The following is a 15,324-nucleotide window of genomic DNA, read 5'->3' on the forward strand; positions in this document are numbered from 1 at the left end:
AGATAAATATATTGTGAGAATAACAAAATAAAAAAATAACATTATTAATTGATAAAATACTTATACGAGTGTTAAGTTTGCAAATCTAACGATACAAACATTAAAGAAATTAGACTCCTAAACAATGAAATTTATACCTTTTAAGCATTTATAATTTTTTATAATTGAAAGATTGAGAATATATTTATAATTACCATTATATCTTAACGTGTTTTTTTTTCCATGGAATCAAAATTTAATATGCAAGAAAAGAAAAATATCATGATGAGTTTATGTTGTTTAAAACAAAATTTATTATTTTATAAATCAATTTTTGAAAAAAAAAAACCAAAGAATCCTTTTTTAATATTCTTTTATTAGCACAATAATGATCTTGGTAATTGATCAATTGACCAATAATTTATGTCGAGGCATTTACCATTTAAAGTTTATATGTTACTTCACTAATTTGGGTGATTAATACATATTGTTGAGTTTTTTTCTTTTTTAAATAAGAAAAATACAAAATATATAATGGTGGATAATATCCAAAAATACAATGGACTAAATTAATAAGATCACCTATAACCTATTCCATTTAAGTCGGACTTTGAGCATTTTTGGGACAATTTTTAATTTTAGAATAAGATGACAATTTATTTCAAACAATAACAATTTGAGTTTGTATTATACACCAAAATTAGATTTCTTACCATCATTAAATTTCTCCAAATGAGGTAGGAAATCTCGATACTCTTTTCACAAAATCATCTCTCTTCAAATTAGGTATATATAATTAGCTCATTAATCTTACATCATTATATCAATTATGAATGATTTAGACGGATACAATTATGTAATCACTCACACACACCTTTTTTTTTTGGATATTCTTTTATCTTTAATGAAAAAGATTTTATCATTAATTAATGCTCAATAAAGGTGTGTTAAATTAAAACATATTATTCTTTCTATTTTAATAGTTTCTCTAAAGCCCTAACCTCTCATTTTCTTGCTTTTCTTCTTCTTTTTTTTTTTTTTCCTATGAGCAACTTTTTCTTTTAATACAAACCAATATTCAATTATAACACCGACCAAAATAGGAGGGGATGAATCAAAATGAAAATGAGTTGAGAAATAGAAACTCATTGAATGAAAATAATTAGTATTTCGATGAACCCCAAAGTCCTTAATCATAATATAAGAGTGAAAAATGTGGTTGTCACATCACATTCATGTGATTTTAGAAGAAGAAAGGTGCGATTAGTAATGGATCGTTGAGACTTATATACAAAATAAGACAACGAAACGATAAATATACGTCTATATAGACATATACTATATGTCTATATTTGATATGTACTATTTTAATTATGGTATAGATAATAATATACAATTGTCTATATTAACAATGAGTAGAGAATAAATGTTTTGACGAATGCATATATACCCTCTACATACATGACTATGCAAACAAGTAATTAAAAATCAATAGTTTTAAAATATGAATAAATATATTGTGAAATTGTTTTTACGACGAGATACTTTTTAAAATTAGAACTTAAATTTTGTCTAATTAAAATGAGTATAGTTTAACAAAACTTTGATCGAAGAGAGTTTCCTATACTGTTTAACTAAGATAAAATTGTTCTAAGGAAGGATTAATCAAATTTTAAAGTGTAATCAATACTATGATGATTCTAAATAAAGTACAGATTTTTGGTTGGTTACTTTTGAGAAGTTGGATGCATTAGGTTGAAAATTAATCAACAATGAAGATGAGAAATAAAATTAAACTATTTAGTAAAGATATTGATTTCAATATTTAAATATGTGAATGTAAAATATAAGTACGAGGTGATAAAAACATTTTGAAATTAATCAAATTCAAGATTAATGTGAGTTAAGAGTGTATTTGTTATTTTCTTAATGAAAGTTCATAACTTGTTTATGGGCCACAAATTTCCTTTAGTTGGGCTTGGTATATTCTATTGGTCTTTGGGTCCAAATAACCTATTTTTAAGTTAACTAAGAACCCAAATATTATGATTCAATTGCACAGAAACCAATTTATTTAATACAATAATTGCGATGAAGGCAGATGATATTATCAAGCTATGTCATTATTTGTCCGACTCGTAAGAAAAATAAGATTAGAATGTCAAACAAAGAAAATGTTACGAATCACTGTCCTGAAAGTATTTATGGTTGATCGAGGTGCCACCAATTGTATCGTTCATTGTTCCTCGAGATTAATGCAACTATCTTATTCAAACGGCACTCTTTGGAATAAGGAATAGAAACAAAATGATGAATACTCTAAACAGTAAAGAGAAAATATAGATGGTTTTGGAAGATGAGATGGTTTTCGATGATCCAAATGGCGATGACGAACTGTCTTATATACCACAACTGAAGGGCAAAAGTGAAGGCGAACGGCTGAACGAACCGAATACTGGGAGAACCGGATACCAAAGAAAATTAATTACCAAATTAATTAAAAATAAAAAAGATTATAAATTTAAACGAATAGGTAATAAAAAAAATTAGCTATTGCCTCCAACATATAAAATTTGTTATCACCACCAACATATTTCGCCTCCAAATTAAACTTCTTTAGTATTTATGCTCTTTCACCTCTTCTAAACCTTTTAACGTGAAAGAAGAAAAGTGAAAATTCCTCACAAGTAAATTCCTCATTTTCAACCCTGACTTTGGATTGATAACAAAAGTTTTATAATTTACAATTTTATGGTTTTGATTATTTATGGTTGATCCCAAATTTCTAATTCAAACATCATGAAATTGTCACTTTTGACAACAAATAAATTGTGTTTTAATAGAGTTGTCCCTGTTTTTATAATATTCTTAGACAAAAGAATGGGCATGCCCATGGGCTTTTTTAATGCCCTACAATTAAGACCCATCAACAACCAGAAGTAATTAGCTGGATAGTTGTAAATGTAACAATTATATTCAAAATAATTAAGTATATAACAACATTTTAAAAAAATTGTAAATATAGCAAAATCTGTCAAAATCTATCGATGATAGGAGTTTATCACTGATAGACTATGTAGTAAATGTTGGTATATCATTTGTAAACCATAGGGATATAAGTCTATCACTGATAGACTTTGCTATATTTACAATTTTTTTAGAATATTGCTACATACTTAATAATTATTCTAAAAATTGCTACCTTTTTTTAACGTATAGTTCAACTTTTGTTATCCAAAACTAAAAACCCATATCATCATTAAGGTGATTAAATTAAATAAAAGCCAAATGATATGAGAGTGAATGCTTTAACCAAATATATGAAGAAAAGGTTGAAACACTATACATAGCAATAATAGAGCCTCCAGAATGCAATTTAAACTCCAATTTCATAGAGATTTATGAAACGTTATTTTAAGACAAAACCTACTGAAAAATCTTCAGTACTGCCACAGTATCTATTCCTCACATTCATAATTTGACAACTGGAATGATACTGCAGAAGTACTACAAGTTTCTGCCGGTCTAATTAGCTATAGGGAGAGGTCAATCAAAAGGTCATCAAGCAAAGATATCCAAACCTCGGCTTCAAACTCTGCCACTAACTCCTCTTTATCTCCGCCAAAACTTCTCCATTTTTCCGCGACTTCCATATCTTTAATGTAGAAATTCCGTTCTTCTGGTAACTCCCATCTTCCCATTACCGTCAATTCCCCGGCGTTTCCATCGACCCAATCTTGGGCGAATTCCAAAAGCTGTGGCTGATCAAAATCTGAATTGGTTGAAGTTGCTTCATGTTCGTCGAGTTTCTGATGAAAGAAATCAAGAAGCAGATTCTCTGTTGATTTGGTTGTGGATTTGAGAAGCTTTAGAAACTCCAAAGCCTTTTCTTCCATTTGATGTTCTTTTAATTTGGTTATTAAAGTGAAATGATCTTGGTGATCAGCAATAACACTTATGTTTGTGAATCGTTTCTTTAAGTCTACAGGCTCCAATTCCGTTCCTTTCTCCAATCTCTTCGTCTTCTGATCTCTTTGTTTTTGCTTCTTACCTGTCATTAATCACAATACCCTTTAACATTCAAAATTCAAAAAATTAAATTGTATTTTGTTAAAAGTTCTTTTTTTTTTTCTCCCAATAAAATGATCTATAGATGTAAAATTTTCCATATCATATCATATAGGAAATTTATTGAAACTTTCTTACTAATTAAAAGCTTCATTTATATACAATCTAAAAGAGACGAGATAGACCTTCCATTAGGTGAATATTGCAATTCAACGACGAGGAAATGTCTTGATCTTCATCTTCGAAAGGAAAGTCCAACACTGAAACTGGACTGAATTGTTCCTTTTCTTCTTCATTATTTTGCCATTTCTGTTTTGATAATGATACAATAAACAACCTATCTTAGTTCATCATTCACTAAACAAATAAAAAACCAACACTTCTACAAAACTTTTAGTTCCAATGTTATAATTATAAGTCATAGTACACAAATTTTAAAAAATAGAACATGCCCGTTTATTATTCTTTAACTCAATAATATAATTCCTCACATAATAGTATATGTTACTGTTTATCTAAAAGATTCAATCTCCCCAACTCACGCTTTAGAACATAGTGTCATTTTTTTATTAAATGTAAATTTATTAACAAAAGGGTTAGATAGGAATTATTCAAGCTATGCATACTTAGGTTGTATTATTACTTCTTTTCATCACATTAAAAACAATTATTAATGAGGAAAGTAATTGGCATTAAATTAATGTTGTTTGTTACTAATTTTCATTACTTTAGACTTGAGAAGCAAATTCTCATATCTCTTAAAAAGGAAATCAATAATAATAGTAAGGTTATAAAATATACCTTTCCAAAACACACATAAAAACAAAAAAAAGATGTTGGCTTAATTTGACATATCCAACAATAGATAACATTTATAAATAAATAACAAATATTAAAAAAAAAAAAAAAAGAGAAAAAGGAAAAAAGAAAAAGAAAGCATTAACAAAATCTCCAAAATATATTTTTAAATTAAATAAAAAAAAAAAATCCGTACGATTTTCTTACCGACACATTATAAAGCCAGCAGATGACAGACCAATTAATAATTAAACACTAGTTTTCCATGGAATGGCATAAATGGTAAATATCGCGAAAGAGGGCGCAATCTAGTATCGCGTGTACCATGAAATCAAATGGTCTTGTAAGTTTGAAAGCCGTAGATCCCGCTGCTTTGAGACAGATGGCGAGATCGTAGGCCTCGATGAACTCAAATGTATTTAATTTAACATGTCCCTGATTTGTAGTCTAACTTCTCCCAAGATATACCCCACACGTGAAATTAATACACTCCCAAAATCCAGCTGTATTTTTCTCTCTATCTATTATTATTTTTATATCTACAGAAAACTCTATAATTTAATTCTACGAATATTATTTCAAATCACCAAATTAATTTACAATTTAGATTTTAAATTAGTTATTTTTTTGTAAAATGAACGGTGGAGATGGAATGGAGAAATTAATCACAAACGGTTATGAAATGCACGCAAAGCATGTGATTAGAAAACTATAATACTGACCTTAACGGTATCCTCCCGGTACTCACCGGCGGCGGCGGCGACGGCCGAAGGGGTTCCTGTTTCCTCCATGGAATCTTTTCCGAACGTTACGCCATCTCTTTTGCCAATGAGATTAACAGGTGAATCCTTATCATCTTTAACGGCGCCGTTTTCGCTGCAACTCTCGGAATTCCCGCTACAAGACGACGGAATAATCTCCGATGTAAATTCACTCTCTGTCCAACTAATACTATTGCTACAACTACTAATCGAGTTTCTTCCAGCAACAGCGATGGCGGTACACACGGCAGAGTCGGAGTGATTCTGTTCAAACGATGACGACGACGGCGGTTCTTTCTCATCAAGAAACTCCTTGAACGATTTCCACCGCCTATTGTTTGGATCGACGATATCCGACTTCTTCCGGAACGCTTTGGAAATTAGTTTCCGCGAAATGCTCCTAGGAAAAAAGGATTTCCGTGAAGAAGGTAAGGGAAATTGCTTGAAGGCTCTAAGAACAGCGTCGGAGGCTCTTTGCAAAGTGGAGATGGTAGAGAGAGCGATTTTTCGGGAGGATGTTCGAGGAAGGAATTTTTTAGTAAAGGAAGAATCTTTAACTTTGAGATCGATTTCGAGGAGGAATCGGACGGTTGTGGAGCAGCATTGGCGGCGGGGAAATGATCGGAAGCCATTGGAGGAGCAAGAGCTGAAATCGTCGAGAAGATAATCCTTGAGCAATAAGGATTTGGGTTTTTGAAGTGGAGGGTTGGAAATGAGAGTCCAGTTAGAAGAATCAGTGGACGCCATAATGGAAGAAGAGAGAATTCAAAATTTAGAGGGGATATCGAAAGAACAGAGAATTTGAATTTGTGAAGAATGATGAGAGAGAGAGAGATAGAGATAGAGAGAGAGATAGAGAAAGGGTAGTGAAGCATTAAAAGCAAAGTACTGGTGAATTGGTATATAGAAAAGGAAGAAACAAAACATCCATAAATTCAGTTTGTTTGTTTAAATGAAGAGAGATACAAATGGAGAGGTTTGAAGAAAGCAAAATATATAAAAGAAGAGAGAAAGAAGATGAAGATGATGATGATGAAGAAGAAGAAGAAGAAGAAGAAGAAGAAGAAGAAGAAGGTTACAGGATGGTTCTTCGCGTGGGATTTGGAAGTGAAAGTTTTTAAAAATTTGAATCTGAAGTTGGAATATTTTATTATTGTTTTAAATTTAAAAAGAAGTTCAACATGTTAGTCCATCTTCTTAATTAAGATTTTCTCTATGTTTCATTTTAGTCTTTGCAATTTTCTGCCAAAAAAAAAAAAAACAATTAACTCATTTATTCATTTTTATAAAGGGTATGCTTCATAACACCATTAACCATTTTATTTTAATAGTAAAAACTTTTAAAAGTATTTACAAAATATAATAAAATAACTAAATTTAAGATTAATTAAAATTTTGATAATAAAAAGTATATGAATCAATAGCAAAATAATATTTGACAATGGAAATAATATGTACAAAATAAAACAAAAGAGAGAGAGAGAGAGAGAGAGAGAGAGAGGAATTTAATTAGTAAAGACTAATATTCGAGTGCACATGAAGGGTGAGATAGTTCAATAAAAACAATCTTTTTTCTTTTTTTGTTTAAAGAAATGATCATAACATAATAAAGTATGATTAAGCAACTTAAATAGATTACACACAAAATTAAAAAAAGAAAAGAAAAAAAAAAGTAGTGGAAGACAAATATATTTTGAATTGAAAAAGAGGGATCGGTTGAAAAAGGGATAGACCCATAGTTGACCTTCTAAATCTAAAAGAGAAGAATTGATATTAATAAAATAATATGAATGGTTTTTGTTTTTATTCAAATTTCTTTCTGACTATTTCCACTCTTCACGCGCGGTAGCACGTGTGCATGCATGATGCATGGCTCTATTTTAATTATAAACAAACTAAATTACACCTTCTTTTCAATTTTATATATTTACTATCTTGTTGCTTTCTTCTATTTCTCTTTTTATTTTCTTACAATGGAATCAATTGTATTTTCATATTTGTCAGTCTACACTACATTTTTATATTTTCATTAATTATTTTATATATATAAAAAAATAAGGCCTGGGATTTTTACCTTAAATAATAAATTTAAATTTTGTCAATTCTCACCTCCTACATTTTACTAAAGAAATATTGGGTGATTTTCTTTTTTGAACAATTGAATCTTAGATAGGTTTTTTTCCCTTTTGGCTTTCTCTCTTTGTTTTTCATTCACAGTAGGCCTCGCCGACATCAAAATATTGAAAAAATTAAAACTAATGTTGAGGGTAAGTTTTTAACATGAAAAAGGCAATTTTGACCATTTACAAAATCACTCTCATATATAATATCTATTCCTTTGGTTTTTAATTCATTTGAATTTTCAGATTTTGATTTCAATTTAGGTGTTGGATCCTTTGTGATTTTTGTGTTAAGGATTTTGCAGCATTGACAAAAATATTGATTCTGTAAATTTGGTTTACATTTCTCTATTATTATTCCCATATGCAAACATTTCTACTGGAGTTGGATATATATTATGTGTCATTTTTTGTGATCAAATTCAATCTACATTTTCAAACAAAAATTGTTTCTCTAATTTTATATTCATTTCAAGATTCAGATAAATTTCCTTAAAAAATTTAAGATTAAATTGAAAATCAACAAAATTTAAAGTTGATACTGTTCAAAATTTCTCATATGTATTTAATGGGTGTTATGGGTTAAAAAAGAATTCAATTTTAGTAATTATAATAGTGAATAAAAATGCAAAAGGAACTTGATTTTAAATTTTAATGTTAGCTATTATAAAATTTGGAGGGAAAAGGAATATATATATATATATATATATATATATATATATATATATATATACAAGCATGCACACACAACGATGTTGTTGAGAAGTGATGCACATGAATTACCCAACATGATATTCAGAAGTTTTTATTTATGTTGAAGAAAGTGAATAGAAGTCCATTTTCAAATTTTAATATATAGTATTGTCTACGCTACATTAGTCTAGGCTCTCATGATGTTTATTCGTGAAAGATTTATTTCTATGATTAGAGATCTATTGCTCATATATTTAAAATGATTTATATATTGAAATACCATTCACTCACATTTTAATTTTTTTAGTTTTGTAAGCATTGTTATCTTTTGATATATATGTCTACTGTACACTCTAGAAAACTGATGTATTTGTTGATGTCACATATCTTTTATATCTAAATTAAATATGCTTGAATTCGTTTTTGTCAAACTTCAACTATTGATGAGAACAATCATATATTTTTTTTGCTTTTCACATATTTTTTTCAATTATAAAGATACTGGTTTTGGAGATTAAGAGTATAAGTCATTGACATATGTGCATTTTAAAAGGTAATGTATTCATTTTTCTAATTGTCTAGTATTGTGTAGTGTATAATTTTTTTTTATAATATAATTAAAAACACACATTTTATCGTTATTCAGATTCTAATTTTTATTAGAGACATATGAAAGTTCAAGAATTTTGTACATGAATTTTAAAATTTAGAAATTAAAAGAAATTCATAATATTATTAAGCTATATAAATTAATAAATGAATATTTTATGAGGTAAAGTTGGAGATAGAGAAATATTGGAGACTTACATTAGGGTTTTTCAACCTTCTTACAAAATATCAAGACCCAATGATAAATTTAATATAAAAAAAGTGATGCATTTTTCCTTATAAAAGAGGATATGATACGAGTTAGTAGGTATACTTGCTAAATCGACATATTTATGATGCTCAGCTCGTCACAACAACAAGAATTAGCAAAAAGAAAAAAGACTTTTAGTTCAATATTCAAATTTGACGTTAATCGATGTCATATCTATTTAATTATAATTGGAGCATTCAATGATTAAATGCTATAATTTCTTTTAAAGAATATTACATCATAAATTTATATAATCATGCATTTGTAAAAAAGAAAAGAAAAAGAGAGAACACTTTGAAAAAGACTAACTAGGTTGGATAATAGCCCATTTCCTCCATGTTGTGGCATTAAATTTTGATGGGGATGTAACAATGAAGAGGGCCATTTATCTTATATATGTTATATATATATATATATGTTAGATAAATTGAATTATATATACTGCTAAATATACAATTGTTTGGACACCTCTAGTAGTGCTTTGACAATCATAATTAAATTATTTGTGGGTTCGGATTATATTGGACTATGGTGTCCCTCAAATGACAAATATACATATTGGTAAGCAAAAAGAAAAGAATTGGACCACATTTTTTGTTTTTTTTTTTTTTTTTCTTTTTTTATTTCCAATAGGAAAATTGCTCTAAATAACTTCGTATATAATGTCAATTTTAAAATTGCTTAAGAGAGAGGAAAAGGAAAAAGAAAAACAAAGTAGTGAAATGTGGTCAGTAATCATGTATCAGTCAACTTCGTTTACTTTTCATTTTTCTGTCTTTACCCTCTCCTACCTAAATCCTAACCCGCATCCCTTTATTGTATGAAATCTACTATTAACATCGTTTGAGTTGGGTCCAGCTATAGACGTTTTTTTTGGACCAATTTGAAATTTTGGGTTGGCTTTATTCAATCCCATTGTTCCATTTTAAATGGTCAATCCAATGCAACCCAATCCAAGACTTTCAGGTTGGGTCATTGGGCGGTTGTGAAAAGAGAGTGAAAACTGGAGAAAATTGGTGGATATACTAGAAGGTGGAATTGAGCGAGCAAGTGTGAATTTGAGATGGAAAAGATGGGAGGAGACTTTGAGCGAACTAAGAATATATAAATGTGAAGTGAGATTGGGTGAGCGTCGTGAGATCATGAGCAAATTGAGAATAATCAGAAATGATTGTGAACTCAAGATCATGAATGACCAAAAATCGTGAAGAAAATAGATGAGCGTGAGCGATTGAAGGGGCAAGCAGAGATCATGAAGAGATGGAAAAGAAAGAGGTGGAGATCTGACAAATGAGGACCTGATCAACTCCAATCTCAGGTCCTCAACCTCATTTATCAGATCTCCACCTCTCGCTTTTCAGGTCGGACCATGAATTTATTTCAATTAGGTCATGTAGACCAGGACCTTAATCTTATAAATTCATGGTCCAACCCAAAGTTACGTTCCAAATTTTCTTACATTTTTTTTTACCCAACCCAACCTACAAAGATCAAAACTAGTATACTACTAAATTGGGAAAACCTCTCACTACTGTACCGCAAGAATAAGATAAGTAGAAATTTTGAAAAATTAAAAGAGGATTAAAAAATGACGACACAAGAATTTAATTCGAAAGGAAGAAAAACATACCAAGTTGAATCAACTTAATTGCATTAAGATTTAGGGAAAATTAGGGTATGAATAGTTAACTTTTATGTGTCTAGCTAATTATTAAATAATCTAAGTCTAAGTTGATTAAAACAATGCACAAATTTTGTGCTATCAAGCTAATCTAACTTATTGCTTCATGCAATTTTCATGCAATCAAGGAACTTATATTAACAATCAAGCAAACATATCATATAATCCATGAACATCTACAATCTCACTAATAGTCATTTGATTCAGAATTGAAATCTAACAATATGATAATTTAATTCAAATCCTCACAAAAGCCAAGAAAGAGAATGAAATCCTAGGAACCTAAGTTAGAAAATAGTACCTTAGCTCATCCCTGACATTAAAGAAAAATCGTGCAAAGTACTATAGCAATCAGATTTATCTTAACCTAGGGTGAGAAATCACTTTATATATATATATATATATATAAAGGCATCGTGGCATTGACAATCTAATTTGACATCAACATCAAATTCTACCATTAGTTAGCTCAAAATCTACAAAATATCAAAATAGGAACATAATATCACGAAACGATCTTGAACTAGGAGAGACTAAATAACACATCTTTGATATTATCAAGTATTAAAGTGTTTTGTGACAAACATCATACCGACGTGTAAATTTTCTCAACTTACAAACCACATGAAGACCATATACTTTTTCGTTATTCGAATTTTGGCATGAAAAATTAAGATTAAATTATGCATGCTAAGGATTCAAATTCAAAGTAATTGATTGTAATAAGTAATTGTCAAAGCTTTTTTTCCTAAAAAAAACTAATTAATACTTAATTAAATGAAACATCACCCAATAAGAATAGAGGAGATCCAATTAAGATAATCAACCCTTCAACAATAAGAGTGACCAAGTCAAAGAACCATATTCTTCATACTCCAAAATATTTACACACAAAGATTCACATTGTGACATTCCCCAAAGGGCAAAGGGCAACATAGTCCTACTCTAACTCACAAGGACAGAATCGTAAAATCGCCTTCCCCGATGCCATAGACTGTAACACGGAACGGAAACGTCGTCTACGTGCTTCACGGTTCCAACACATAAAACGGGTTTCTTCTTTTTCAATTTTATATTCTTTTTTATTCCGTTAACTTATCCTTCTCAACGGATAAAGCCCTCTTTGACCCCTCCCCTACCATTTCCCTTTATTTCCATTTCTTCCCCTTAACATCACTTCTTTTTCCCACGTGTATTTCTATAAATAAATATTTTAAACCATGCTTTTCAAATTATTATTCTTCGACCTAAAAAAAATAAACCGGTCTACAAAGATTTTGAATTTCCTCGTGACAATATCAAGTTATACTCGGTCTTCTTTACATCTCTATTTTAATTAAAATTTCAAGAATAAATTATACATAAGCTAAAACTATATAATTGAAATTTCATTGATGAAAATTGATCGTAGTTCACAAAAATATATATAAATAATAATAAAAAATGATTCACAAAATCATAACTTCAAATGATTTACAGAATCATAGCTTTTACCACAATACTAAAAAGCTAAACAGAATTTAACCTAAAAATAGGAACTAAATTCTTGACTCGATACAATTATTTTTTTAGTGGTGTTTAATGCAATTTTTAGCTTCAGCTTTAATTTGATAGGGTCCATTTTGAAAAAGAAAAATGGAATTATATATAGGTTGACTTCCTCGAACAAAAGTCTGGTTGCTTTGTTGGCAGGCAGCAGGTGCTCAAATCACTAGTCGCTATAACTACTTCTAAAAGCTCCACAATGACACATCGTCGTTCGTTGCCACATCATCCCACTCCACGTCTTCATTGACACAAAAAGATGGAGGAGAAAGAAGTAGTCCTTCCGCCATGTTGGCAAGCAACATTGGCATATTCGACATAGTCTCATCGTCCACATAATCCGTCCGGTCAGGATACGCCTCCTGCTGATTCGAACCGCCGTCATCCTCTTCCCGACCCACATTACATTCCTCATCTCTACCCTCATTCGCCGCCCTCACAGCCGCCTCTCTAATCACAGCCGGGTCATCACTCGCCGGAATTGGAAACCGCCAAGCAGAGTCAGCGAAATTTAGGCAAGCGGATTTCCCTCTTAACGCTAGTGCCGCTATGTCATGTGCACGAGCTGCCATCTCCGCCGTTGGGTATGTCCCGAGCCAAATCCTCGTCTTTTTATTCGGCTCTCTCAGCTCACAAACCCATTTGTCGTTATTCCTCTGCCGGACTCCTCTGTAAACCGGATGTCTAGTTTCTTTAAAAATTCGGCGACCGGCACGGCGCTTTGGGCGGTTGGAGGCGAGAATAACTTCTTCGTCGGAGTTAACCACTGTTTGAGGAGGTGTTCCGGCGTCGGAAAGAGTAGAAGAGGATTCAGATTTGTAACTACAATTGGGGTAATAAGGAAGTGGGTCAGAAAATTGAGCGAACCAATCCATTGAATAGAAGTTTTGTGTGTGTGAAATTTGAAATTAGATTGCAAGAGAATTGGGGAAATTCTGATTTGCTGACTTGAAAAATTGGGAGTGAGCAGTTTATATATTTCGGCTGCAGGGGATTTGAACACGTGGTGAAGAGCAGCGAAATTCACACGCAAAAAGGAGTCAAATTAGCTAATAAAATGCTGCCACGTTGCGAAGTCATCATTTATATTATTATTATCATTGTTTTGTTCATTTTAGCCGCAGTTTTCTTTCGAGGAATTGCCCGACAAATTATTTATAATTTATGGTTAAATAAAGTATAATGAATTTTTATCTTAAATAGTTTGTAATTTTTTTTATTAATTTTTTAATTTCTTTTTTTTCTTTTTTTACTTTTAATCATTTTTTCAAATAATCAATTTTAATCAAATTATTTATTTATTCTATTTCTTTTGAAATAAATTATTTATTTTCTTACTCACTATAATCTCTTTCTTCTTAATAAACCATTAAAAGAAAAACCACCTATTTTTAATCTTTCCATTTTGGTTTTAGTTAGAATTTGAGTGATTGAACTTTTAAATTCAACAAAAGTTACCAAGAACGAAGAATTAAGATTTATACAATCAATCGACCTCTTGGTTAATAACTCTACCTCGAGTTATTTTAACTTGAACTATATTTTTTTTTTGTTAATAATGTCGATTCGATGTTTGACAATATTTATGATCATGTTTAATATGTGAAATGACATTTAGAATTATAGGTTTATTAATCATCTTCATCGAAGTATATTTATATACTACTTTTTCATGTATAAAAACTATTGTTGTTGTAATTAATTTTTGATCCATTTTAATTAAAAAAACCTTGAAAGATAATGGTGGATTTGGATTGACTTAAAAAAAATGTAAATTCGTTTTTGCAATAGTTTAAAATACACCTATAAAATTATATTGAGTGATTTCCAAATGTTTTAATTTTCTTTAAAATAACTTATTTTTTAAATTAAACATTTGAAAATGTAATTCAAATACACCATAAAAGAGTTAATTAATAAAAGTATATGAAGAAAGATAAAATAACTTAGAGTATTTAAGTTGAAATTATTATTTTAACCATTTAAGAGAATATTTATATATTTCTTCCATTGAATCTATCTTAATTAATTAATGTCAATGAACTTGTTATTAAATAACATTGACTTATAATAACGAGAGTATTATCCATGAATGTAGAATTTTTTTTCCAACACATAACATATATCATTTGTTCACGTTAAAATTCTACCTTAATTGATATTATTTTAATGTTATTAAATATTACCTTGTTTATTAAAATCCAAATTAGTATAGAAAGAACCTTTAGTTCCAAACCTTTTAATTATTATTCGAATTTCAGTCAAACCTTAGAGACGTATTACTAAATTAAAGTACATAAGAAAAACCATCGATGGATACGTTGTTTAATTATAAAAACTGAACTCTCAAACTTATACAACTCTAGGTATATTAATAGTCATATAAGTTTTCAACGATTCAATTTTTACCGTTGAAATAAGAAATGTTGTTTTTTACTATTTGGTCGAGAAAAAAAAACCACGAAAAGGTAGGAAAATTGTAGTACAAAAATATTAAAAATTCTATGGGCTTTGAGTAATCTTAGAGGGCCGTGTGAGCAGCGCATGAATTGTGTGTAGAATGAATCCGCACGTGAGAAGTTAAAAGACATAAGTTTTTATTTTATTATCGAAGTTTGTGTCTGATGACGTGTGATCTTCGGTGTTAAGTTTGGGTTTTTGTTAAGGAACAAAAAGATTCCATTTGGTAATGTCTACTCATTATTTTATAATTAAAATTACAGTTTTAGTTTCAACACGTTTTTTTTTTAATTAATTTCCATTTTCTTATCCCCTAATATGTTTTAGCTTTAAATTAACCATAATAAACAAGTGTGTGTA

General features: G+C 29.7%; 2 protein-coding genes across 2 annotated transcripts; both read right to left on the reverse strand.

Annotated features, from left to right (window-relative positions):
• Nucleotides 1-3,273: 3,273 nt before the first annotated feature.
• Nucleotides 3,274-6,761, reverse strand: LOC103482706 (uncharacterized). Its single transcript, XM_008438986.3, has 3 exons — nt 5,568-6,761; nt 4,233-4,356; nt 3,274-4,030 (listed from the first exon to the last, which is right to left on the reverse strand). The coding sequence occupies exons 1-3, from the start codon at nt 6,351-6,353 to the stop codon at nt 3,513-3,515; spliced, it is 1,428 nt and encodes a 475-aa protein (XP_008437208.1). The 5' UTR covers nt 6,354-6,761; the 3' UTR covers nt 3,274-3,512.
• A 5,645-nt stretch (nt 6,762-12,406) lies between these two features.
• On the reverse strand, nt 12,407-13,433 carry LOC103482707 (dehydration-responsive element-binding protein 1E). Its single transcript, XM_008438987.3, has one exon. The coding sequence runs from the start codon at nt 13,377-13,379 to the stop codon at nt 12,690-12,692; it is 690 nt and encodes a 229-aa protein (XP_008437209.1). The 5' UTR covers nt 13,380-13,433; the 3' UTR covers nt 12,407-12,689.
• Nucleotides 13,434-15,324: the final 1,891 nt, after the last annotated feature.

The sequence above is a fragment of the Cucumis melo genome, chromosome 9 (assembly GCF_025177605.1).
Source record: "Cucumis melo cultivar AY chromosome 9, USDA_Cmelo_AY_1.0, whole genome shotgun sequence".
In the NCBI taxonomy this organism is placed as follows: Eukaryota; Viridiplantae; Streptophyta; class Magnoliopsida; order Cucurbitales; family Cucurbitaceae; genus Cucumis; species Cucumis melo.

What these genes read in the sequence shown, in the direction of transcription:
- LOC103482707 (XM_008438987.3), bottom strand. Translation starts at nt 13,379, where the DNA reads ATGGATTGGTTCGCTCAATTTTCTGACCCACTTCCTTATTACCCCAAT.
- LOC103482706 (XM_008438986.3), bottom strand. Translation starts at nt 6,353, where the DNA reads ATGGCGTCCACTGATTCTTCTAACTGGACTCTCATTTCCAACCCTCCA. An exon ending in ACCGGGAGGATACCGTTAAG is followed by an intron (nt 4,357 to 5,567) that starts GTCAGTATTATA and finishes TTATCAAAACAG; the next exon opens with AAATGGCAAAATAATGAAGA. An exon ending in CAATATTCACCTAATGGAAG is followed by an intron (nt 4,031 to 4,232) that starts GTCTATCTCGTC and finishes GATTAATGACAG; the next exon opens with GTAAGAAGCAAAAACAAAGA.